The sequence below is a fragment of the Arachis stenosperma genome, chromosome 2, assembly GCF_014773155.1.
Source record: "Arachis stenosperma cultivar V10309 chromosome 2, arast.V10309.gnm1.PFL2, whole genome shotgun sequence".
Taxonomy (NCBI): Eukaryota; Viridiplantae; Streptophyta; class Magnoliopsida; order Fabales; family Fabaceae; genus Arachis; species Arachis stenosperma.
The window spans coordinates 28,666,606-28,691,454 of record NC_080378.1 but is presented as its reverse complement, the minus strand read 5'-3'; the positions used below and the strand labels follow the sequence as shown (position 1 = coordinate 28,691,454).

Sequence of the window (24,849 nt, the reverse complement as noted above, 5' to 3'; positions counted from 1 at the left end):
GCAATTACAAGTACTAATTGAGATTGGAGAAGAAGATCTATGACATGAACAAAGTAAATTGAGAATTGCAATGGATCTCACCAAAGAGTGATTGAAAATTCAGAAATTGGATGAAGATGAACCCTAATGAGAGCTTGGAATCTCTCTCTCCTTCTCCAAGAGTGTAACTAACTATCTTCCAAAAAATCTAGAACAATCTCAAAATGAGCTAAAAGTCCTTTAACCCTTCAACCTTTGGTCTTCTTAAGCTTTTCCCGCTAAGGCACTTCCCCAAGATGGAATCCCCAACTGCTCCACGCCCAAGTCACGTGGCTCTTTAAAAAAATCACATTCGAACATTGCGCGTGCGCGCCACTGAGGCATCTTGTAATGTGCGCGGAGGCGTAATGTACGCGTGCGCGCCACTGAAGATCATGGCCTAGCCGCTACGCAAGCCGGCTCGTGGCTTGGCCCTTGGCTTTAACTTCCAGCTGCTCAATCCACGCGGGCGCGCCAAGTGCGCGCACGCGCCCTTGCTGAAGTTTCCAAAACTCAATTCTCATGCTCCCTTCCTTTGCGCCCGTTCTCCTTCTCTCTTTCGGTCCATCCCTGCCCTATATTCTGGAACCACTTAGCACACAGGTCACGGCATCGAATGGCACCAAGAGAAGATTATAAATGTATCTAATTTAGTGCAAAATAAGCATGTTTTCATCCATGAGGCAAAATTAGGAAAGAAACACAAAGTCTTGTATTTTCATATAGAAAGTGTGTGGAATCATTGATAAAACCCCTGAAATCAATACAAGATAAACCCTCAAAATGGGGTTTATCACCAGCAACACACGCGGACCCGCTCCAGCCCGCGTCGAACCCAACCCGACCCACGTGCCACCTCCATATCCACGTCAGCGTTGACACATCTCCCTTCTCCTATCACGCGTTGCCACAAGGCATACCCAGCTGACGTGGCAAATAGTGGGACCCTCTCTAAGATTTTTTGGTGAGCTCTTTTCGATTCTGTTCTCCGTTTTTTCGTTTTCGGTCCCAAATTTGTAATTTTTCTCTCATTTCTTTGATCTTTGTATCTACTATTATGGAAAAATCAGATATTTTTGCTATCACAGACAGAAAGGGTAAATTTTGTTAAAATTGTAACCGTTTTGAACACCTTTTCTTAGACTGTCCTTCTATTGAATGTCGCAAATACCAACAGAAAGGTCACATTAGCTACAATTGTCCACAATTGTTATGTCACTACTGCAAGCTCTCGAGACATTTGATTACTACTTGCCCTACTCGTCCATCACGTCTTGATTACCTCAAGTATCATTCTCATCTCAACTTCTCCAAGAACGTGTCTGCTTCTACTATTGCTGCTACTACTGAATCTACCATCTTTGCTCTTCTCAACCCATTTCCTGTCTCTCTATCTGATATTGCATCTCTTCTTAAGCATCTTCTCTCCCTTTCTGGTAATACTCCTATTGCTTTTTCGACTCCTCCAGGTAATTCTAAATGGTATTTTGATTCGAGTTGCTTTAATCACATGTCTTCTTTGCGTAATCTTTTCTTGTCTTTGTCTAATACTACAAATGCACCCTCTTTCAATACTGCTAATGGTTCCCTCTTGCACGCGACACACAAAGGTTTTATTTCCCAGTCAACTCTTAATCTCCCTGATACTTTTTATATTTTTAAATTGAACTTTAATCTTATTTCTATTGGTCAACTTGTTGATCTCAATTTTGATGTCAATTTTTTTATTTCTGGTTGTTGTGTACAGGATCGTCAGACGGGATAAATCATCAGGACTGGACGTAAGGTTGAAAGGTTGTTTGAACTCAAGAATCTTATATTCCTCCTGTGTCAAATCTCTGTGCTTTTCTTCTCAATCTACCCTTCACTTGTGGCATCACTGTCTTGCCCACAGCTCCTTAGGAAAATTACGTCCTCTGGTATCTCGAGATGTTTTGGGTCAGGTTAATAATGAGTCTTTTGATTGCATTTTTTTTTGTCAAATTTCCAAACAACCTGCTTTATCTTTTCACAATAATTCATCTCTTGCTTGGTTTCCTTTTGATCTTATCCACTCTGATGTTTGAGACCCCGCTAAGATCTACATGAAACCACCTCCGGGTTATCCTTGTCCTTTTAGCAAAGTCTATCTCCTTTGCAATGTACTTTATGCTCTTAAGCAAGCTCATCGTGAATGGTTTGATAAGTTCAGCACCACTATATGCAATCTCGGTTTCACTTGCAGTCTTCATGAGAATGCTCTCTTTATTCATAAAAGTGATCATGGAGTTGTTCTTCTACTTTTGTATGTTGATGACATGATCATTACTAGAGATGATGCTGATGGTATCTCTAATCTCAAGGCCTCTCTTCACCGTACTTTTGAAATGAAAGATCTTTTTTCTCAATTATTTTCTTGGTCTAGAAGTCATATCCACATATGACGACATCTATCTTTTACAAGCTAAGTATGCTTCGGATCTTCTTGCTCGAGCCGGAATTACAGATAGTCACACTGAGTCTGCTCCTCTTAAGCCTAATGTTCGATTTACCCCTATGGATGGTACTGTTTTGGATAATCCTACTCTTTATCAACAGTTAGTTGAAGGACTCATCTACTTGACTGTCACCCGACCAGACATCGTCTATCTAGTTCATGTTCTTAGCCAGTTCTTGTCAGCTCCTCGTACTACTCACTATGCACCAGTTCTTTGCATTCTTCGCTACATCAAAGGCACCTTATTTCATGGCCTTTATTTTTTTGCCCATTCATCTTTATCTCTTCAAGTGTACTCAGGTGCTGATTGGGCTAATGATCCCACTAAACGTCGTTCTACTACTGGTTACTATTTATTTCTTGGTGAGCTAAGAAGAAAACGTTCATTGCTCGCTCAAGCACAGAAGCTGAATACCATGCTTTTGCTGACGCTACTGTTGAGGTTGTCTCAATTCTTTCGCTTCTCGAAGACTTGGGTACTCCTCAGTCGTCCTCAATTGAATATTTTTTGTGACAACCGGAGTGCTATTCAAATTGAGCATAATGATGTATTTCATGAACGTACCAAACACATTGAGATTGATTGTCACTTTGTCCGACAACGTTTCCTTGTTGATGATGTTCGCCTCGTAGCTGTTGGAACTCTGGATCAGACTGTTGATATCTTCATAAAGTCTCATCATCCTACTCGTTTTCGGACTCTAGTATCCAAACTCAAGATAGTATTCTTAGCTCCCACTTGAGTTTGAAGGGGAGTGTTAGAGTATAAATTAGAATCAATTTAGATAAATTAGTATAATTTATATTTATATAGCATATCTGTATATTAATTGTAGGATTGTATGCTTTTATTGCTTTGATTATTCTAACACCTATAAATATCTTTGTACATTATACCTTTGTGACATTCAATAATACACCATCCTTTCTCCAGTTTAGTCTCTTGTTTCTAAGAGAAATAATTTTTTCCATGGCCTTTGGCAAATACTAATAGTAGATATTAGAAAATGATGAGAAAGTATTGCCATTTCATTGATACTACAATCCACTGTATACACTATACAAGGAATATTACAGAAATAGATTTGCTTATCAAAGCATGAGGACTATCATAGATTTTATATATCAAAATCTTATGCTCCAAATATGCTTCCAGTAATAGGAGGCATAAATCAACCTTCACATGTCATGCGTTGTAAATAAATTTAGATCTTCCTTGATCACCAATAAATGTAAAATGGGAGATGAATAATGTACAAGTATTAATATCATCATCTGCCATTCACAACAGAAAGTATATAATCACTTTTAAATCTAAGCAACAGATCTAAAACTAGATAGCTGGACTAGTGTATATCTGCAGGCGTTCCTATCTCTACAAGCCAAGCATATTCCTCCTCTTCGCCATCGCACATCTTAGGCCCATTTTGTATTGTTGTAGTACAACAAGAATCAAAAAGAAAAAGATAACTAAGATGCTTATTAGATAATGCTTCTCCCTTCCCTTAAGTGATTTGCATATTTTAAAGAGAAAAAAACTAAAAATCTAACTAAACTTATAAATTCTCAATCAGAGACTTTAAAACTCAAGAAAGGGAGCAAATTGAGTTTATAGAACTTCTAAGATCATTTCTACTACTGAATACCAATGCTATATCCTATGGTGCATTGAATATAAGTGATAGTTCAAAAACTTACTTCCAGAATGTTGAATATGAATAATCATGATAGTAAGTACACTTCTTTCCTTCATCTTTTCTATAAGAAGATGAAAGAATGTCTAACTTAGCACAAGATGTTATTGTTGTGCAAAAAAGTCCAAATTCTGGATTTTAAATAAAAGATATCCAAATCAAGCTGTATCTATTTTATGTTTGGTTTTTTAATTCAAACTATTTAGAGCTTGTTTGGAATACTAGAAAATTAAAATTCATTCAAGAATTAAATTCATTTTTTTGTTTTGAAATAACTAAAAATAAATGATTTGAATTTCTTTGAAAATTCTATTTTTTTTTCTTTATTTGTAAATTAGATAAAAAAGGATTTGATTTTTAAATCAATTCTCATACTTTTTAAATTTAAATTATATTCTATTAATATATTATAATTATTTCAAATAATAAAATTGAATTTCAAATAGAAATAAAACCTTTTTCTTCAAAAAAAATAGAATTCTTTTCTCAAGTTAAATGATTTTCAAACAAATTTTTAAACAATTCAAATTCGAATCCAAATCCAAATTAAGATCCAAACTTGCAAAAATCCCTAATTTGAGACTTTGAGTCTTGTTCCCCCACACACAAGACACAACATCTTCCTTCTTTTCTCTTGGTCTTCTCCTTTCTCTTCTTCAACTATGTTGTCTCCGCTGCAGCCAGCATCGGAGCAGGACACTGCAATTTCGTAGTTGTCACCACCACCACAAGCACAACCTCACTTCTGTTTCTCATCTTTTACCTTTTTTCGTGCTTTCTTATTCTATTTTTCGTCACCGTCCTTTGTTTGTACTTAGAGGAGCTATTTAAATTCACACATGCCTAATGTATGCCATATTGTAAACTCTACTTCTTAAATACATCGTCATTTTTCATGTTTCTAATTATCACATTCCAGTTTTAACTAGAAAAGATTCAGCATGAAAATGTTGCACTTTCAGTTTTTGTTATCTTTTAAAATGATAAAGATATATTTTATTATTTGTAGATATATTTTTTTCAAAGGTTGTAGTTGTTTGATGATTTAGTTGATATTTTTTAATATTTTGTGGTTGTTGTTTTAGAAAAATTTTCTAGTGACATCCTTTTGATATTTTGAAAATGATTAAATATTATATAGATTAGTTATTGTTATTAGATTTATAAAGAACCAAATCATAGTTGTAATGAACCTATATAGATTAAAAAGACTTTAGTATTAATTTTACTTTTTTAAAAAAATATTATTTAAAAATTAGTTTTAAAACTGAATTTTTGGTTAAAAAATCTAGTTTTGAGGTTTAAAAACTTGGTTTAAAAATTGAATTTCTAAAAATTAGTTTTAAAATTGAATTTTTGATTAAAAAAATCTGGTTTTAAGGTTAAAAAATTTAATTTTGAAACTGGATTTTAAATTTAGATGTCAAAAAAACCAAATTAAAAATCAATTTGTATATAAAATTAAATTTAAATATTAAAATCAATTTAAAATTGGTTTTTACTTGTTCAAATTAGTTTAGAACCGATTTTTTTTAATTCGGTTCTAGTTTGATTTTATGAACAAGAAAACTAGTTTTAAAATAGATGCCATTTGAATTTTTAAGAAATCAAACCATGCCCACTCCAGTTTTGATATGAAGTACAACATATAACCTTTTATCAAGGGTTATGTTCCGATGAGAAAAGTTATTTTATTCTTCATGTGTAGAAGAGATGTGGCCATTACACGTTGTTTAATACTTAGGGTCCGTTTGGGAAACACCAGAAAGTTATTTTTTTCAACTTTTGACTTATAGAAAGTTACATTAATGTGTTTGGTATAATTTTTTAGATAAATTTTTAACTTTTCAAAAAGTTATTTAAGAGCTTTTGAAGAAGTTAAAAAACGTGACTTTTCCTATTTTCAAAAGCTATTTTATCACTCTTATTTAATGCACAACTTTAAAACAATGACTTTTATAATAACTATCCAAACTCAAAATAACTTATTTAAAAGTTATTATTAATAAAAGTCCTTATATTTTAAGCTCCTTTTTCAAAAGAACTTATTTAAGAAGTTTAGCCAAACTGGCCGTTAATAATGTTAAATGTGTTAGCGTAATGGAAATAATTAAAGTTGTGGGCCTTTTGGTATTTGATTTGAAATTTTTTTAAAAAGATGGGTTAGATTAATAGTAGATATTTTTTATCCATCAAAACAATAAAGATAGAATGAATTTTTTTTTCATGAAATCTGTGTAGGTATAATAATAATATCAGTACATTTAAAGTATGTTAATCTTGAACTTAGTTTTTTCGAAAAATTATAATTTATTAGCTTTTCTTTAAATAAAAGAATAATATTATTATAATAAAAATAAAATGTAACTATAATTTAAAAATTTAAAAAGTAACAACTCAAATAAATAATTTATAAATAAAATTTTTAAATTAGTTCAACAATATTAAAAATTAAATATCTAACATATTAAAAAAATGTATTTAAAAATTTAAAAATTAACGACCTAAGTAGATAACTTTAAATTTAAAAAATAATAACTTAAGTAAATAATTTAAAATTAAAAAATAACAACTTAAATAAATAAAAATTTATAATTTAAAAGAATAAATTGTAAATAACTAAAATTTAAAAAGTAACAAGTTAAGAAAATAACTTAAAATGATAAAAAGAGTTTGTTGTCGATAAGTTTGCTAGGAAAAAAATCGATGAAATAAATAAATTTATCAATAAATTTATTTTTATTTTAAAAACAATAAACTTATCAACCAAATAGGTATAATCAAATCCAGGAGTATTGAGAGTGTCAAAACTCATAAAGCTAAATCCATACTGTAAGTGTAAGATATTTGACAATTCTAAAAGTTTGTGCATATCAGTAGTTGGTTTAAATCCATATTAGTTATTAATTTACTATGTGAATTTAGTTTCTTCGAAAATTATAATTTATTTGTTTTTCTTTAAATAAAAGAGTAATAAATAAATAATAAGAATAAAATGTAATTATGATTTAAAAATTTTAAAAATACCGACCTAAGTAAATAATTTATAAATAATATTTTAAATTAGTTCAATAATATTAAAAATTAAATACCTAATAACTTAATAAAGTGTATTTAAAAATTCAAAAAGTAAAGAAAATAATAATTTATAATTTATAATTTATAAATAAAATTTTAAAGATTTTTAGTGACAATACCTAAGCAAATAATTTTTAAACTTAATCAATGAACATCATATTAACATAAAAATTTTTTATTTATATTACTATAAAGATAAAAATTTGATTTTTTTTTCTTATGCATATTACAGAAAAAAATTATTTTCAAAACAAAAAAAATAATTATTTACAAATGAACATAATTAAATATATGACAAAGATAATACCAGTATGTTTGCTTTTATCAAATTGAATCCTATTAAATTATTAATTTAAATTCAATCTATTTAATTTTTAATTTCAAAAACATTTCATACATTGTTCTGTGTGTAAAAAAATTACATAGGCACTTTTTAATTATCTAATCATATCATTAATACATTCTCTTGCACTTTTTAAACTATACAATATTCTAAATGTGAAAACTTCCAATTACCTTTAGTCATAATCTTAAATTATTTTATGATACTAATAATTTTCTTTTTTCTTCTAATTATAGCATCGTATACTATTTAACATACTAATAAATAAAATTCATAACATAAAATTGATATCATTACAACTTTATCCAAAATTCAAATTAAATTTTAATAAATGGTATAACCTTTTTATACTTATTTAAGAGATTACGAGTTCAAATCTTTTATATTTGAAAAAAAAATAAACTTTAACAAATTATAAGTCGTTCAACTATTTTTTTTCCTTAACAAACAACACTATTGTACAATCCGTTCCAAAAAAAACCACACATCTTCATCGAAAATCAGTCATTTTTTCTCCCGAAGCCTAACTTTCATGTGAAATAAATAAATTATAATATTTTTATCGCCAAAACCAACGACAATCAACTGAAGACCAACTAGATAACAAAAATATTTAAAGTCCAATAAAAAAAGCCCACAATCTTAATTAATAACATTAACCATTAATCAATTTCGCTTTATTAATCTCTTTTTATCAGCACGCAATACAGACAATTTGCATATTTTGTCCTACTCCATCGAAACACACACCACACGCGTTCGTTTATCGTTTACCCATGTACATTCAACAGGTAAGGAATAAAAATTGCTTTCTCACAGTAGCAAAAACCTTTTATCAAATGAACTTCTTCAATATTGTGTTTTTCTTTTTTTGTTCTTTTATTAATTTTACTTTTTAGTTTCGCGAGATTTTAAACAAAAGCAAGCAAAAAAGAATGATTACATACTAATTTACTCGATTATTCTTGTGTTTATTACTGTTACAAACATTTAATTAATTAAGAAAAAAGTATCCCATTTTTGTGTTTAATATATCTTCACCCCAATTTTAGTTAACGAGAGTTGTCAACAGTAGCTCCCAGCGGTACTGAAGCCGATACTGTGATTGGAATCAGGAAACCCTAAATTGAGTCAATAGCATGCAGCAGGTAAAAAAAATCCCTAGCTTCGGGGAATATTCCTTTGAATCGCAATCTTCTTTCTATTATTTTCCCTCCTAATTTATGATATTCCATTTTTCGTCGTTGAAGGGAGGAGGATCCGACACGGAAGTGACATGGGAGGACCAGCAGAACATCAATAAGTTCGGAAGATTGAACAATCGCTTTCATGAGCTCGAGGATGAGATCAAAATCGCCAAGGTAACCATATCTTTTTGTTTCTTTTCATTTTTCTTTTCTATTTTTGTTTATTTAGCTCTGTTTTGAGTTTAGTTGTTAGTATATGAGTAGAATAAGCACTCAAATGCATCCTTATAGTTTATAACTTGATGGTAGAAATGGATTGAAAGAACAAAAGAAATCATAGGATATGCATTGATTTACTTGTTTAGTTACAGGGTGGGGTTTTAGTTTATTCCTTAATCATCACTATAATAAGTTAGGAGCTAGGACCTTGCAGAATAAACCATCATTTTTATCTTTAAATATTGATTAATTTGCACAGAAAAATGGTCCCCCAATGACTACTAACTGTATTCCTAAAAGATTCTTCCACTTGATCAATCCACCCAAAGTAAGAACCAGTATGTCGGCAACCTAATATTTCCTCGGCCAGAATAGTTTTTTACTCAACCAAAATGGAACATATAAGGGTACTGCTGGAGTGTAATTATGGGCAAAATGCAGTTTACTTGTGACTGTGTTGGTTTTCATTTGGCAAGAATGTTATGAGTGACATAGTAGATACGAAACCTAGCTGGATTGATCAGTATCAATATCGACATTCAATACTATCCCTGGATAATGTACACCCTTGCAGAGAATACATTAATGATGAGTTTTATGGAGAGGGGCCTAATTGAAAAAAGAGAAAAAAGAAAAATGGTTTAACATTTTGCCTACCCCTCAAACTCATTAACAATGGGCTAACATGCCGGTTTGTCCAATATTCAAAACTGAGAGCAACAGAGTCCTGAGTAATCGATTAGATTAGATGAAATGGTAGAGAGGAAAAATATATTCAATCTTATTACATTATATATCCTCTAAAATTAAGTATGTGGATGACTGGTTGTGACACTGTGTATATCAGATATGGAATTTATAAACTCCTCTGTTCTGCAAGTCCTGTCCTAGTTTGATTTTTGTAGCCATACAACCTTCTTGCAAAGGCAAGCCCCTGGTTGGCATGTTTTTGATGTTGTGATACAAATGCAAGGGATGATTTCTTCTACAGGAAACAAATGATAATTTGGAAGATGCGAGCAATGAGTTGATTCTCACAGATGAAGATGTGGTTCGGTTTCAAATAGGTGAGGTCTTTGCACATGTGCCAAAGGATGAAGTCGAGAATAGGATAGAAAACATGAAGGAGGTGACAAGCCAGAAACTGACAAAGCTTGACGAGGAGAAACAATCTGTGGTTGCTCAGATGGCTGAACTGAAGAAGATTTTGTATGGGAAGTTCAAGGACTCGATCAATCTTGAGGAGGATTAGTAGCCTTTTGTTCATAGGTCTTTTTGGGTTGATTTGAACTCTATTGGACTTTCGGGAATTTTTCAATCAGATTGTCCCATGTTTTATTTCATTTCATGTTTAGAGTATTTTCTTGGTTGTAATCTAGTGGAAATGGACCTCCTCTTCTGCATGTCTTTGGTTTCATTATTCTCTGTCATTTTCTTCTCTAGTTGATCGATCCTAAGGAAAATCTTTAATCACCTTTGTTGATTATGACTATGAAAAATCTGTCACTTTGGATAAGTAACAGCGAGAGCGGCATGTGTTTTAGTTACATTACTCTTAAATCTTGCTGAGATAGAAGTGGCTGTCATTTGAAAAAATAAAATAAAATAAATTGTGTCGAGCATTGACTGGTACGCTTTTCAGACAAATATAAATTGTCGTTTCATTTCAGTAATTCAGTTGATTGATATGTTCAACAATTGGACTTGAACTCTTCCATTAACATGATAACTATCAAAAGATTGGGTTAGTTTTGTCTAGTTATTCCAATCTTTGATGGATATATATTTTATATTTTCCATTGTTAGAAACTTAGAATTGTTCGCACTAAATTTTTCATGATTAAAAATAATAACTTACCTTACTTTTGTGTATGCTGTTAACAATCAAATTTGAACGTGGGACAGTTGGGACCTTATATAAAGTACTTAAATCTATGCTGTTTACAATCAAATTTGAACGTCGGACAGTTGGGACCTTGTATAAAGTACTTAAATCTATTGTCACTAAGGTTATATTTGAAAAAGAAAGCGAGAGACAAAGACGACAGTTGGGACCTTGTATAAAGTACTTAAATCTATTGTCACTAAGGTTACATTTGAAAAAGAAAGCGAGAGACAAAGACTAAGACTAAATTAAATTTCTGCATTGTATTTGATATAAAATATGTAGAGTTAAATTATGTCTTATGTAGGAATGATTCACGACTATCTAGATTGCTACAAGTTTTTGTTGCTTAGTGATAATCAATCTGTATTCTGTGGGGTCAACAAAATGAAATAAGAGATTGGTAAAATAATAAAATAATAAATTAATTACAATTAAATTTATAATTTTCATTATATATAAATTTTACTATCTTATTTTAAGAGCCCTGACACTAAATTTTTCACTTTACCAACAATCTTACTCCACAGGGACTTGATCAATTGAGATCATTGTACAAAACCAGACAGCGTAGATATAATTGTATAATGTTTTATCCGATGATTAACCAACTGACAAAGAAAAAATTCAGCAACATAGAGCTATGTCTCTGTAAAGAATGCCAATAACGGAATGACGTATTTATCCTACGACTATGAAACAATACAATTCCAAAAATCATAGAAATTGAAATAAAACAATTGCGAGTTAAGATTCAAAGCCTCCAGATCTAACTTTACCCAAGCAATTGTACATGAATAAAGCTCAACATCATGGTAAAAACGCAAGACATGATGCTCACAGAGCTAGAACATAAAAACAGCAAAGATAATGGTAAATGATAGTTCACATATATAGACCTTCTGGCACCCCTTCTTTCTTCTTAAACATCACTTTATCTTTTGCCTTCTTAAAGTCAGCATGAGTCACCTGAACAAGAATGTATCAAACAAAAAACATACTCCAATAAGAATGAGAGGAACCATGAAACAAACGGGGACAAATGATGTTTCGTTTGATAAGTGATAAATCAAAATTGAACAAAAAGGCAAAAAATAGTGATTCATTAACTGTAACAACTTTCCTGTAAGGAAAATTGTAGGAACCCAAATCTCCAGTTTTGGTTGTTTTGTAATACAGAGAGTTCAAACAGTCTCTTATAGTGATAAAAGAATTTTACTAAGCGGAGTGGGGGATGAGCAGTGAGGGTGGCAATGTCAGTGATGGTGAGGGTGAGTCGCGGCAGGGCAGAAGGAGAGGCAGTGGTGTTGAGGGTGAGGGTGAGGGCGAGGTGAGTTGTAGTGCTGATAGGGGATTGATGGGGAAATGAGGGTCAAGGTTAAGGGTAAAATTGGAAAAAACTGACTTACTGTTGATCATAAAAAATATTAATGGTAATAGTAGAATTAAAATTTATTATAAACGTTGAGAGTAAAATTAAATCGAACTAAATGTTAGCGGCAGTTTTACAGCTGTCTTAACCTCCATTTTTAATCTCCAACTGAACCTTTGATAGTGTAGGTTGCAAAAGAAAGAACGGTTTAAGCTTGGGAGTAAACAAACTATGCTACAGTTTACATATGCTTAATACAACCATGGTAAAATTGGCTAGTCAAGGCAAGCAACTTCACAGTTCCAAAAAGATAGACTAATTATATCAGACAGATAATAGAACCACAAATAGAGAGCTAACCTTCATTCGGCGTTCCCGTAGAGCAAGTAATCCAGCTTCAGTGCATATTGCCTTTATATCAGCTCCAGAAAATTCATCCTTAGTCATAACAAATTCCTCCAAGTTGACGTCATCGGCTAATGTCATCCTTGATGTGTGTATCTTTATTTCAAAGCATAAGAAGTCATTTAGTCATATGATCAAGCAAAATATGCATTCTAAGATATCACATATAATCAGCAGAAACATCTTTTTTCTATGTTGCTTTGACAAAAATAAGTCATGCTTACCTGGAAGATGCGTCTTCTTGTCTTAATATCAGGAAGAGGAAATTCTATCTTCCTGTCAATTCGACCAGGTCTTAGCAAAGCTGGATCAAGGCTCTCAATTCGGTTGGTTGCAAGAATCACTTTTACATCTCCTCTTGAATCAAAACCATCTAACTGGTTCAGCAACTCTAACATGGTTCTTTGAATTTCACGTTCTCCACCTGAGTGAGCATCGTATCTGTAAGCACATTAACACATAATCTCATGAATGTGAGAGATTTGTAGGAGATCAAAAAGCTAAAAAGCACAGGTATCCATGTGTCATACATTTCTAAGTCAAATCGTGAATGAAACATAACAAAACAGTAACAAACTAGAGTTGGTTAGTCTTGCATAGGATGTAGAGATTCTCGAATTCTAATTGACTAGTTCCCTCCAGAAGTTGGGTTTTCAATTACCTACCTCTTTGTACCAACAGCATCAATTTCATCAATGAATACAATAGATGGGGAAAGATCATCAGCAACCCTGAAAAGTTCCCTGACTAGCTTTGGACCATCTCCCAGGTATTTTTGTATCAATTCACTACCAACTACACGCAAGAATGTCGCTGATGTTGAGTTTGCTACAGCCTGAAGTCAGATAACACGTTACCTTAGACCTAAAATTATAGTGCATAATGTGCTTGTGCATTAAAAGCAATATAGATCACATGAAAGGTAAAGGTCAGATAATGCCTATAATATCACACAGGTCAAACTACGTTTATGCTGAATATCACATGGCATATGAACAATATTATCAAACCGACACACAAATTTTATCATAACATCTGAACACCAGTTCATTTTACAGAGATCATGAAATGAAATGCTAAAATTCCAAAAGAAATATTCTCTCCAGTGCCTATAAGCCAAAGATCAACAGCTAGCAAAGAACAAGATAATTTCCTGCAAGTAACATGCAAAGCAATGCCTAAAAACAAGGATTTACAAACTTGACAGAAGTCTCCTTTTGTGCATATATACATGGGAAAAAGTATTCCCAGGAATTCCATAGTATTGAATACTGATCCACAATGTAGCATGATAACATGTTCGGTTTAAAGGAAAGGGAGTTAAATGGAGAGGATAAGATACAAAGAGGAGATGCTCAAGCTCTATTCCATCAGCCTATGAGAACACAAATAAATACAAACCTTTGCAAGCAAGGTTTTCCCAGTTCCAGGTTCTCCATATAATATGACACCTTTAGGAGGTTTAATACCAATGTCTTCATATAATTCAGGGTGAGTCAATGGAAGCTCCACTGCTTCCTTAATTTCCTGTATCTGAGCATCCAAACCACCAATGTCAGCGTAGGATTCCAAAGGAGCCTTTTCAACCTTCATGACAGAGACCATTGGATCAACTTCATCTTGAAGAAGTCCAACAACAGAAAGAACCTGATGAAAAAAATAAATAAATAAATAAATCACATCTCCTGTACTTAAGCATATGAACTACAAGTCTACAACAAAGGAAGTATAACTCATATACCAAAAACAATTATGTTACATCAACTTCCACTCTTCCAAGTCATGTTACGTTCCTATCACTAAGCATTCTATTAGAAAAATTATCATATCTGGCAATCCAAGATTATACATCAAAAAGAAACTTGAAATATTTCCAGCAAGTTGTTAAAACATCAACAAGACATTACATTACACAATCTAATGATAGACAAGGACATGTCCAATGTCTATTGCATCAAACATTAAAAATCGTTTCATACATGACTATTACTTCATGATAGAGTGAGCAAGTTATTGCTAATTCATTTTCATTCTACCCTAGGAAAATCAAAATTGCAATTATAAGTGCACATGACTTAGGCTTGGTTTGATAAAGCTTTTACTTTTTGAAAGTGGCTTATGAAAGCTGTTTTTTAAAGACAGCTTTTTAAAAGCTGCACTTGCATTTGGTAAAATGAAATTAAAAATGACTTTTAATAAGCACAAGCACCACAATGATGTTTGGTAAAACAGCTTTTAAAAATTAAAAAGATTATAATAAACATATTTATAACGAAAAATAATTTCTTTTTTCAAATTCTTTAAAATTTCATATAATATTTTAAAATAAAAAATTCATAATAAACATAAACATAATAAATAAACTCTTTATTTTTTAACTTTAAATTTTATATAAATATCATAAAAATTTATTTTATCCTAAATTTATTTGTGTTGAAATTTGTGAAGATTAGGTTGAAAAATAAAGAATATATGAAGATTGTGTTAGAATTTGGTAAGCCCAAGTCAGCTTTGAAAAGCTTCCTCTGAAAGCACCCCTAACTTTTAAAAGCCGCAAGCACAAGCACTCGGACTCTTTAATTTACCAAAAGCAAAATGAGGTGCTTGTGCACCTCTTCGAAAAGTTTTACCAAACCAACCCTTAAATTAGTGACTTACACCACAGCTACCTTCACATTTCATAATAAGCAAGCATTACTGATTTGAACGTAAAAACAGCAATTATCTAAAACAAATCCTAGGGAGTCAATTTTCACAACAAAGAATAGCAAACCCCATAGCAACGGTCACAATAATTTTCATTACTCTCTAGAAAATCGAAATAGGTATATTGTTGATCTCAAAACCTAGACAATTTTGAGTACCAACTTAATTCTCAGGGAATAGCAACCAAAAACCAACGAAACCCTAGAGCCAATATCACACCGAGCTTCGATTACTCACTCGAAACAAAAACTACGAATCCAATAACCAAAAACCTAGACAATTGCGCAACTCAATATCACAAGAAAGCAAAAAAAGTAAGCCAAATTTCACGAAATAGCAAACAAAACAAAAAAAAATTGCAAAACCCTAACCTTATTATGCATCAAAATAGCGCAACCAGGCTCCAACTGATCTTTATCAACAAACGACAAGATCCCAACGTAATATTCAGGCCCGACCGAAGACGAAACAATGGCATGATTCTCGTCAATGAGCTCTTCAAGATTCCCAACGCTCATTGGAGAACCTCTGAGATCATCGACCTTTGATCTATCTTCTTCGGCCTTCTCTTCCTGAGGCTTCAGCCTCTCTTGGTTCGCAACGAACTCTTCCTCCATCAGCAGATAGTCCTTCACGCGCTCCAGCTTCAGCAATCGGAGTTTGCACTTCGTGTGAGGCGTCACAACCGGAAGGCGAGCCGCGGCCTCGGGTCCCTTCTGCTTCCGCTGCTTGCGGCCCACGCGGGCGGGAGGGGCCGCCGGCTCGAATTTCTTGTCCTTTTTGTCGTTGCCGTCCGGCTTACGATCACCCGGCATGCCCTGGCGGTTGAGGCCGCCCGGAGTTCCTTGCCCCATTAGATTGGTTTTGAGGGTTTTTTGTTTTTTGGGTGGAAAAGGACGAAGCTGAGAGAAGAGAGTAGCGTCCCCAAAGAAGAAGAAAATATGCTTTGAGTAACCAATGCAACTTTCTATTATTTATTTTCAATTGTTGTGGTAACTTGTTGTTTAAGCCAAAAAAAAAAAAAAAAAACTTTTAGGGAAACATGGTTTTGAAAATTGGACCGGACCGGCCGGTTCAACCGGATTAATTGGAAACTGGTTACTAGGTCGGTCCGGTTGATCCTAAAAACAAATCTGTAAAAAATCAATAAAAAAATCGGTCGAACGGGTGGTTAACCGGTAAATCGGTCAAATCGGTTAGGTTTTTAACAGTTTTTTATAATGGATAAAAAAAACCAAACCCAACCCACTTACAAGCTGACCCGGTAACCCAATTACCTTACCCCTTATGCAAACAGCGAGACTCAGTTCCCTCATTCACCAGCCACCACACTTCAACCCTAATTTCTCTTCCAAGTTCCACCACACCAGTCTCATCTTCTCCCAGATAGGTTCCATAATCCCACGCCCCAGAGAAGTCCGCTTGCTTCCTCTCTGCAACGATGTAGCTGCCGTTTGCTGTAAGAACCGCAACTAATCAATCGGTTAATTAAGTGAATTAATTGCCCAAATTAGATTCCGAAAGGTTAGAGAGAGAATTTGAGGATTTAAAGGTGATTTTTGGACTCAGTGGGTCTTTTTGAGTCAGAAAATGTGCTTTCTACGAAAAACTGTGAAAAATTACGAACCGGCAGTTGAACCGGTTGAACCGGTTGAACCGGTTCAAGTCTGCCCAGTACCGCACAATAAAAAGTGAAAAACCGTCAAAAACTTTAGAAAAATATTAGGAATAGAAAACCGGGCATTTATTTTAAAGGTTTGGCCCGAAGTTAGGCCAAACGGGCTAAAAACGCTAACGGATTGGACCGGGCCCAAATTGGGTCCAAGCCCAAAATATAAATACACTTAAATGAACCCATTTCAGCCACTTTCACCCTCATAACCTAAACACAACAGCAGCTGAAGTGAGGAGAGAGGTGAGAGCTTTCCACCATTGTTACTATTCACTTCAAACTTCCCAAGCTCATATCTTGAGCTACAGAGCTCCGATCGCCGCACCGTTTGCGGCTACGCGTTCCTTGTGAAGAGCTCTACAAAACCCATCCAAGAAACCCTCAAGGTAATCACGAAATCCTTCCAGTTCTGCTCTTCAAAATTTCGGGTTTTATTAGAGTTTTGGGTTAAATGGGTTTTTGTGATTTTGGATGTTTAGGTTTGCTCTAATCCTTGCTTAGCTTTGGATTTGTGTTGTCAAATCTGTTGGGAAAGGTAAAAGCTCTTAAACCCTTGTGAGATTATGCTTATGTTGAACCCTAGGTTGGTTTGTGGTGATTTATATGTATATAGTTTGATTATTGTGGCTTTGGGAGCTTTTGGAACTTATTTGTGCTTGTTGGAGTGGATTTGAAAGCTTGGATTGTGGTTGGAAGCTTGTTGGTGCTCATTTTGAGTTTGGGTGCATAAAGGGAATCGGCCAAGGTATGGTTTCGGTTTCCTCTATGTAGTATATAATATTCATGGACACATAGGCTAGTGACCAATAGGATAGGTTGAACTAAAATGATGGTTGGTGTGTTAAATGTTGATGAATTGACGAATGTTGAGTTGATTGTGATGAATTATAATGATATGATGATGTTGAATGATTGTATGGATTGGGAGTTGGTTCTTATGATAATTGTAGTGTTATGATTTATGAAATGGTGGGTTTTATGGTGATTTTGATCATAAGTGTTATATAGTTGATGTTGGAATTGAGAATAATGAAATGAGAAGGTAAATGTGGTGAGGTTGATGTATTATGCTATAACAGGTACATTTTGATGAAAAATGGAGCTTTGGACGGTTTGGTATGATTTGGTATGGGTATGGTGAGATAGGGTGGTAATTGTGAAGTTTGGAAAAATTGAGTTTTTGGTGAATTTTGTTCGATCATAACTTTTTCTTCGGTTTCCGAAATTTATTGAAATTTGTTTAGAATTAAAGATCTTTGAAAACTCTTTGAATCGGTATAAAGTTTGTGAAAATTAGAATTTTGTAGAGGAAGTTATGATCATTCAAAGTTGGTGTTAAAAATCTGAAATTTTGCAAAGATGTGCGGGTGCACACATCCCGTTTCTCAAAAATTTATTTGTTTTCAACTATTTTGCCTTCCCAACAAAGTTGTAAGCCTTTATAACACTATTTTAAGACGTTTGGGCCTAGTTTTGAATATTAGAACATGGGATATAAATTAAGGGCTCTAGTACATGATTTTAAGGTAAATTAGAAAACGGAGGTCTAGGTTTCTGGCGTGCTGAGAATGGTTTGATATTAGGTGAAGGATGATTGGCATATGAGATGAGAAATGATGGACTTTTGGTATTTGGAAACTGAGTTATAAAAGGGACAATGGTTGAGATGAGTCGGGGACTCGGATTGATGTGATGGATCTATGTATGCTGAAAATAATTTTGAAAATCACTGAAATAATATTTTTACATGATATTTTGAGACGCTATGCGCCTGGCAGGGACGGTGGTTAATCCCGCCTGTCGAGGTAGCGGCGGCGGCGTAAGGACGGTGGTTAATCCCGCTTACGTTGAGATGTGAGGTCTGAGGCAATAATATCCCGCTCACATCCCTTCGGATCTATAGGGCGAGCAGGCGCCGGTACCTGGACAGTGATCCGGGCACTATATCTCGGGGGTTCCCATATGAGAAATCCGAAGGGCGACGTCTCCATGGAGATGTGTCGGGTTGGCAGTTGAACCGACAATGTGATATCACAGCCAGTAGGGCAGGCATTCATCATATGCATTTCCTATTTGCTTGTATGCTTTGTTTACTTGTAATGGTTTGCCTAATTGAATAACATGCTTACTTGCTATCTGAATTATTTGCTATATATGTTACTACTTGTGCTTTACTTGCTTTGAACATTATCTGTGTTTTCTGCTGGGATTGAGGAGGTTCGGAAGGCGGTGGCGATGGGATCGCATGGAGGATCGGTTGGTGAAGGCTGTGGGACAGCGGTGTTTGGTTAGAATAGAAATCCCTTAAGATAGATAGCCTGGTTTATTTAAGTCAAGTTGGTATATTATGCTTAAATGTTTTAGAATGCTTTAAGTTGAATCTTGTGATGGATATGAAGCTTAGGATTGCCTTTGGCGTCCCGGGGTCTTATATTCTATATCACTGGGAACTGTTACCATACTGAGAACCTCCGGTTCTCATACCATATTGTTGTTGTATTTTTCAGATGCAGGTCGCAACCCACCTCGGTGAGTTGTTTTGGTTGGTGACAGGAGCAGAGAATCTTGGATCATTTTGGAGTTCTTTTTAGTTTATTTTGTTTATACATCTCTCCTTTTGTATTTTGTTTTGCCTAGAGGCATGTATTTGAGAGAACAAAACTTGTATAAGCTGTTTTCACTGTATGGTTTTGTATATCAGTATATGGCTAGCCGACTTAAACTCCGCGAGTCGTGGCTAGTTCCCTATGATATTATATACTTATCTATTGTTATATCTTGTCTGTTTCTTATGCCTTAAGCTAGTAGCTCCGTTAGTACGTTTATGCTTCGAAATTCTGTTTTTGAGCTATATCTTTCATCGGGCTTCTAGATTATACTATTCTTTCTATATATATATATATATATTATGTATCAGTTTAGAATTGTCGTAATCTCTGATTAACCTTGGCTTTACGACGCGAGGTAAGGCTTAGGCTAATTAGGGTGTTATATTTAGTGGTATCAGAGCGGTTCGTCCTCGTGAGCCTGAGGGATGGACCGATTGTGCTTCGTTGCATACTCTGTGTGTCTTTTCTTTGATGCTATTAGGTTATCTATTTGATATATGCATAGCATGCTTGCTTGTGAGTGCCTGTTTGGGATAATTGAAGCACTAGACTTTTGATATTGAGACTGATCACCTTGATATCTATTGTTTGGTGTGGACAGGAATCCTACATGGCTACTCGCGGGCGAGGTCGAACGCGTACGCGAGGAAGTAGGAATGAGCAACCAGCTGACAATCACGCCAAATTCATGGCGGCGATGGCGAATCTCGCTAACACCATGGAAGCTAATGCTGCTGCGACTCTGCAAGCAGTGCAGAGATTGGGCCAACCGACTGGGAATGGCAACGGAAATGGGAATGGCGAAGGAAATACCAATGATAATGCTGAGGGTAACGGCGATAACACAGGAGGAATTCCGATGACCTTGGCGACGTTCCTCAAGGTTCATCCTCCAACTTTCCGAGGATCCGCAGATCCTATTGAAGTGGACCACTGGTTCCAGGCTATAGAGCGTGCTTTACAGGCGCAACATGTTCCTCTCAATCAATATGTAGAGTTTGCCGCTTATCAGCTAGCAGGAGAGGCCCAACCCTGGTGGCAAGCTGAGTGTCGTTTGCTACAGCTTCAGAACACCGACATTCCATGGGAGGTGTTCCAAACGGCTTTCTACAAGAAATACTTTCCTGAGTCTGCAAGGGAAGCAAAGGAGATGGAGCTAATGCAGCTGAAGCAAGGTTTCATGTCTGTGGCAGAGTACACCAACAAGTTCGAAGAGCTTTGTAGGTTTTCTCGGGTATGTCAGGGTGACCCGGAGACTTTCGAGAGCTGGAGATGCATTAAGTACCAAAGGGGCTTGAAGGACAACATTATGACTGCTGTGGCTCCTATGGAGATCCGTATCTTCTCCGACTTGGTGAACAAAGCAAGGGTAGTGAAGGAGTATGCCAAGACAGTGGCGGCATCTAAGGACACTCATGGAGGGAGCTCTAGTCGTGGGCGTGGCAAGTATTTTCATCCTAGAGGACAAAGCTTCAAAAGAGGGGGATATACTCCTCAAGGCCAAGGGGGCTTCAGAAAGAACAATCAGAATCAGTTTCAGTATGCTAAAGGAAGAGGAAATCAGAGTAAGAGTTCTCTGGATTTAGCTTGTGATCGTTGTGGACGTTTTCACCCTTATGACTCATGTAAGATTGGTTTAGGTGGTTGCTTCAAGTGTGGGTTACCTGGCCACATTGCGAGGGATTGCCCTCGTGGGAGGAATTAGAATGCGGGCCAAAGTCAGCATCAAGGTCGAGTCTTTGCTGTGAATGCCAAGGATGCTTCCAAGGCGGATCCTTTGATGAAAGGTATATGTCTAATTGGTGATAAATCCTCAGTTGCATTATATGATACTGGAGCTTCGCATTCGTTTATTTCATTTGCTAAAGTTGAGGAATTAGGCTTGAAAGTATCAGAGTTACCTTTTGATCTACATGTATATACTCCGCATCAAACAATTATGACTAGGTCAGGTTGTAGACAAGTAGGTTTCAAGCTTGAGGGTAGAGACTTTGTACACGATTTGATCTGTTTACCAATGGTGGGGCTGGAGATGATTTTGGGATTTGATTGGTTGTCGAAGAACCGGGTTTTGTTGGATTGCTTTGAACGGGCAATTCGGTTTATATCGGAAGGAGAAAATGGAGTAGTGGTAGCTACGGGGTATTACCTAAACTCTGTGATGGTGCACTATAGTGGGGAGGAGTGTCAGGGTTATATTCTGTTGGCTGCTAATGCGTTGGGCGATGCCCACAACTTAGATCAAATTCCGGTGGTTAGTGATTTTCCAGAAGTGTTCCCGGAAGATATCCCTGAGTTCCCACCTCAAAGGGAAATTGAGTTTGCGATTGAATTGGTGCCGGGAGCTGGACCAGTATCGATTGCACCGTATAGAATGGCTCCTATAGAGCTGGTAGAGCTAAAGACTCAGTTGGAAGAGCTTCTGAATAAGAGGTTCATTCGACCGAGTGTATCACCGTGGGGAGCGCCAGTTTTATTGGTGAAGAAGAAAGATGGAGGGATGCGTTTGTGTGTGGATTACCGACAGTTAAATAAAGTGACAGTGAAGAACAAGTACCCGCTGCCAAGGATAGACGACTTGATGGATCAATTGCAAGGAGCTGGAGTGTTTTTCAAGATTGATTTGAGATCCGGTTACCACCAGATAAGAGTAAAGGAAGATGATATTCCTAAGACTGCCTTTAGAACACGCTATGGACACTACGAGTTTACGGTAATGTCTTTTGGGTTAACGAATGCACCTGCTGTTTTCATGGATTACATGAACAGAGTGTTTCGTCTCTTTCTGGACAAATTCGTGGTGGTTTTCATAGATGACATCTTAGTTTACTCTAAGACGGTAAAGGAGCATGAAGAACACTTGAGGATTGTACTACAAATCTTAAAGGAGCGGAAGTTATACGCTAAGTTATCAAAGTGCGAGTTCTGGAAGGAGGAAGTAAAGTTCTTAGGCCACGTGGTGAGTAAGGGAGGAATAGCTGTAGATCCTTCTAAAGTAGAAGCGGTGATGGAATGGGAAAGACCGATGACTGTGACGGAAGTCAGAAGCTTTTTGGGTTTAGCCGGATATTACCGGAGATTTATCAAAGGATTTTCCCGGATTGCGCTACCAATGACAAAGTTGACAAGGAAAGAAGTGTCGTTCGAGTGGACGTCGGAGTGCGAAGAAAGTTTTCAAACGTTAAAGCAGAGATTAACTTCAGCACCTGTTCTAATCCTACCGGAACCGCGTGAACCGTTTGAGGTATATTGTGATGCTTCTTTGAAGGGTTTGGGTTGCGTGTTGATGCAACACCGGAATGTGGTGGCTTACGCATCGCGTCAGCTAAGACCGCATGAGGTGAATTACCCCACTCATGACTTGGAATTAGCGGCGATTGTGTTTGCATTGAAGGTTTGGAGACACCACTTATACGGAGTAAGGTTTAGCGTCTTTTCTGATCATAAGAGTCTCAATTACATCTTTGATCAGAAAGAGCTAAATATGCGCCAGAGAAGGTGGATGGAGTTGCTTAAAGATTATGATTTCGAGTTGAGTTATCACCCTGGAAAGGCGAACGTGGTAGCAGACGCTTTGAGTCGGAAATCTTTAACAATTGCTTGGATGAGAATCAAAGAAGAAGAACTGGTGGATAATTTTGTAGATCTTAAGCTGGATATTAGTGAAGTTGCCAGAAGAGCTTGTTTGAACCAGTTACAGATTTCAAGCACGTTTAAATCAGAAATACAAAGGGCTCAGCAAGATGAGCAGAAGTTTCAGCAATTGTTTCAACCAGTTGGTGATAAGAGACGCGAAGAATTCACTAAGGATGATGAAGGGTTATGGAGATACAAGGGAAGGATTTGCATACCAGATGTTGGGAATTTGAGGCAAAACTTGCTGTTGGAGGCTCACAACAGTGGGTTTTCTATTCATCCCGGGAGCACGAAGATGTATTATGACTTGAAGAAGATGTTCTGGTAGCCGGGGATGAAGGGTGATGTAGCTACAGTGGTATCCAAATGTTTGACCTGCCAGAAAGTGAAGATAGAGCATCAAAAACCGTCAGGAATGCTACAACCACTTGAGATTCCTCATTGGAAGTGGGAAGGAATTGCTATAGATTTTATTACCGGTTTACCAAGGACTAGGTCGGGGTTTGATGCGATTTGGGTGATCGTCGATCGCTTAACCAAATCCGCTCATTTTCTGCCTATCCGACTAAACTGTTCTATGGAAGAGTTGGCAAGATTATACATCAAGGAGATAGTGAGGTTGCATGGTGTGTCGTCAAGCATAGTATCGGACCGTGATCCCCGATTCACATCAAGGTTTTGGGGAGCTTTCCAAAGAGCTCTCGGTACGAAGCTATCTCTTAGTACGGCATATCATCCACAAACAGATGGACAATCGGAAAGGACCATTCAAACATTGGAAGATATGCTTAGAGCATGTGTGTTGGATCAACCCGGGAGTTGGGATCGTTACATGCCATTGGTGGAGTTCGCATATAACAATAGCTTTCATGCAAGCATTGGGATGGCTCCGTATAAGGCTTTGTATGGACGGAAGTGTCAGTCTCCACTTTGTTGGTATGAATTTGGAGAAGTAAGTGTCTTGGGTCCAGATTTGATAGCAGAGACTACTGAGAACATTAAGAAGATTCGTGCAAGGATTTTAACAGCCCAAAGTCGACAAAAGAGTTATGTGGATCAGAGAAGAAAACCCTTAGAGTTTGAAGTGGGAGAACATGTATTCCTTAGAGTTACACCGACAACTGGGATTGGAAGAGCAATCAAGACCAAGAAGTTGAACCCAAGATATATAGGACCGTTTGAGGTTTTGAAGAGATTCGGGCCGGTGGCGTATCAAGTAGCTTTGCCACCTCATCTGTCTAATTTGCATGATGTATTCCACGTGTCACAGCTCCGTAAATACACGTCGGATGCGGCTCATGTGTTGGAGCCTGAATCGGTCAAGTTGAAAGAGAACTTGACTCTCCAAGTGACACCAGTGAGGATCGATGACACTAGTGTGAAGAAGCTGCGAGGAAAGGATGTCCCATTGGTTAAAGTAGCTTGGGAGCGAGCAGGAGTAGAAGAGCACACTTGGGAATTGGAGTCTGAGATGCGAAAGGATTATCCCGAGCTTTTCTCAGGTGATTCAAATTTTAAGGGCAAAATTTCTTATTTGGTGGGGAGAATG

At 35.9% G+C, this 24,849-nt stretch overlaps 3 protein-coding genes across 3 annotated transcripts; 2 read left to right on the top strand and 1 right to left on the bottom strand.

The window, feature by feature from the left end:
• The first annotated feature begins 8,309 nt into the window (after nt 1–8,309).
• Nucleotides 8,310–10,713, top strand: LOC130960365 (probable prefoldin subunit 4). The gene is made up of 4 exons (XM_057885745.1): nt 8,310–8,400; nt 8,662–8,757; nt 8,860–8,970; nt 10,007–10,713. The coding sequence occupies exons 2-4, from the start codon at nt 8,749–8,751 to the stop codon at nt 10,265–10,267; spliced, it is 381 nt and encodes a 126-aa protein (XP_057741728.1). The 5' UTR covers nt 8,310–8,400; nt 8,662–8,748; the 3' UTR covers nt 10,268–10,713.
• Nucleotides 10,714–11,608: 895 nt separating this feature from the next.
• On the bottom strand, nt 11,609–16,333 carry LOC130961336 (26S proteasome regulatory subunit 4 homolog A). Its single transcript, XM_057887163.1, has 6 exons — nt 15,755–16,333; nt 14,079–14,324; nt 13,343–13,512; nt 12,902–13,118; nt 12,633–12,773; nt 11,609–11,869 (listed from the first exon to the last, which is right to left on the bottom strand). The coding sequence occupies exons 1-6, from the start codon at nt 16,235–16,237 to the stop codon at nt 11,786–11,788; spliced, it is 1,341 nt and encodes a 446-aa protein (XP_057743146.1). The 5' UTR covers nt 16,238–16,333; the 3' UTR covers nt 11,609–11,785.
• A 4,028-nt stretch (nt 16,334–20,361) lies between these two features.
• LOC130962747 (uncharacterized) lies at nt 20,362–21,369 on the top strand. The gene has a single exon (XM_057888918.1). The coding sequence runs from the start codon at nt 20,362–20,364 to the stop codon at nt 21,367–21,369; it is 1,008 nt and encodes a 335-aa protein (XP_057744901.1).
• Nucleotides 21,370–24,849: the final 3,480 nt, after the last annotated feature.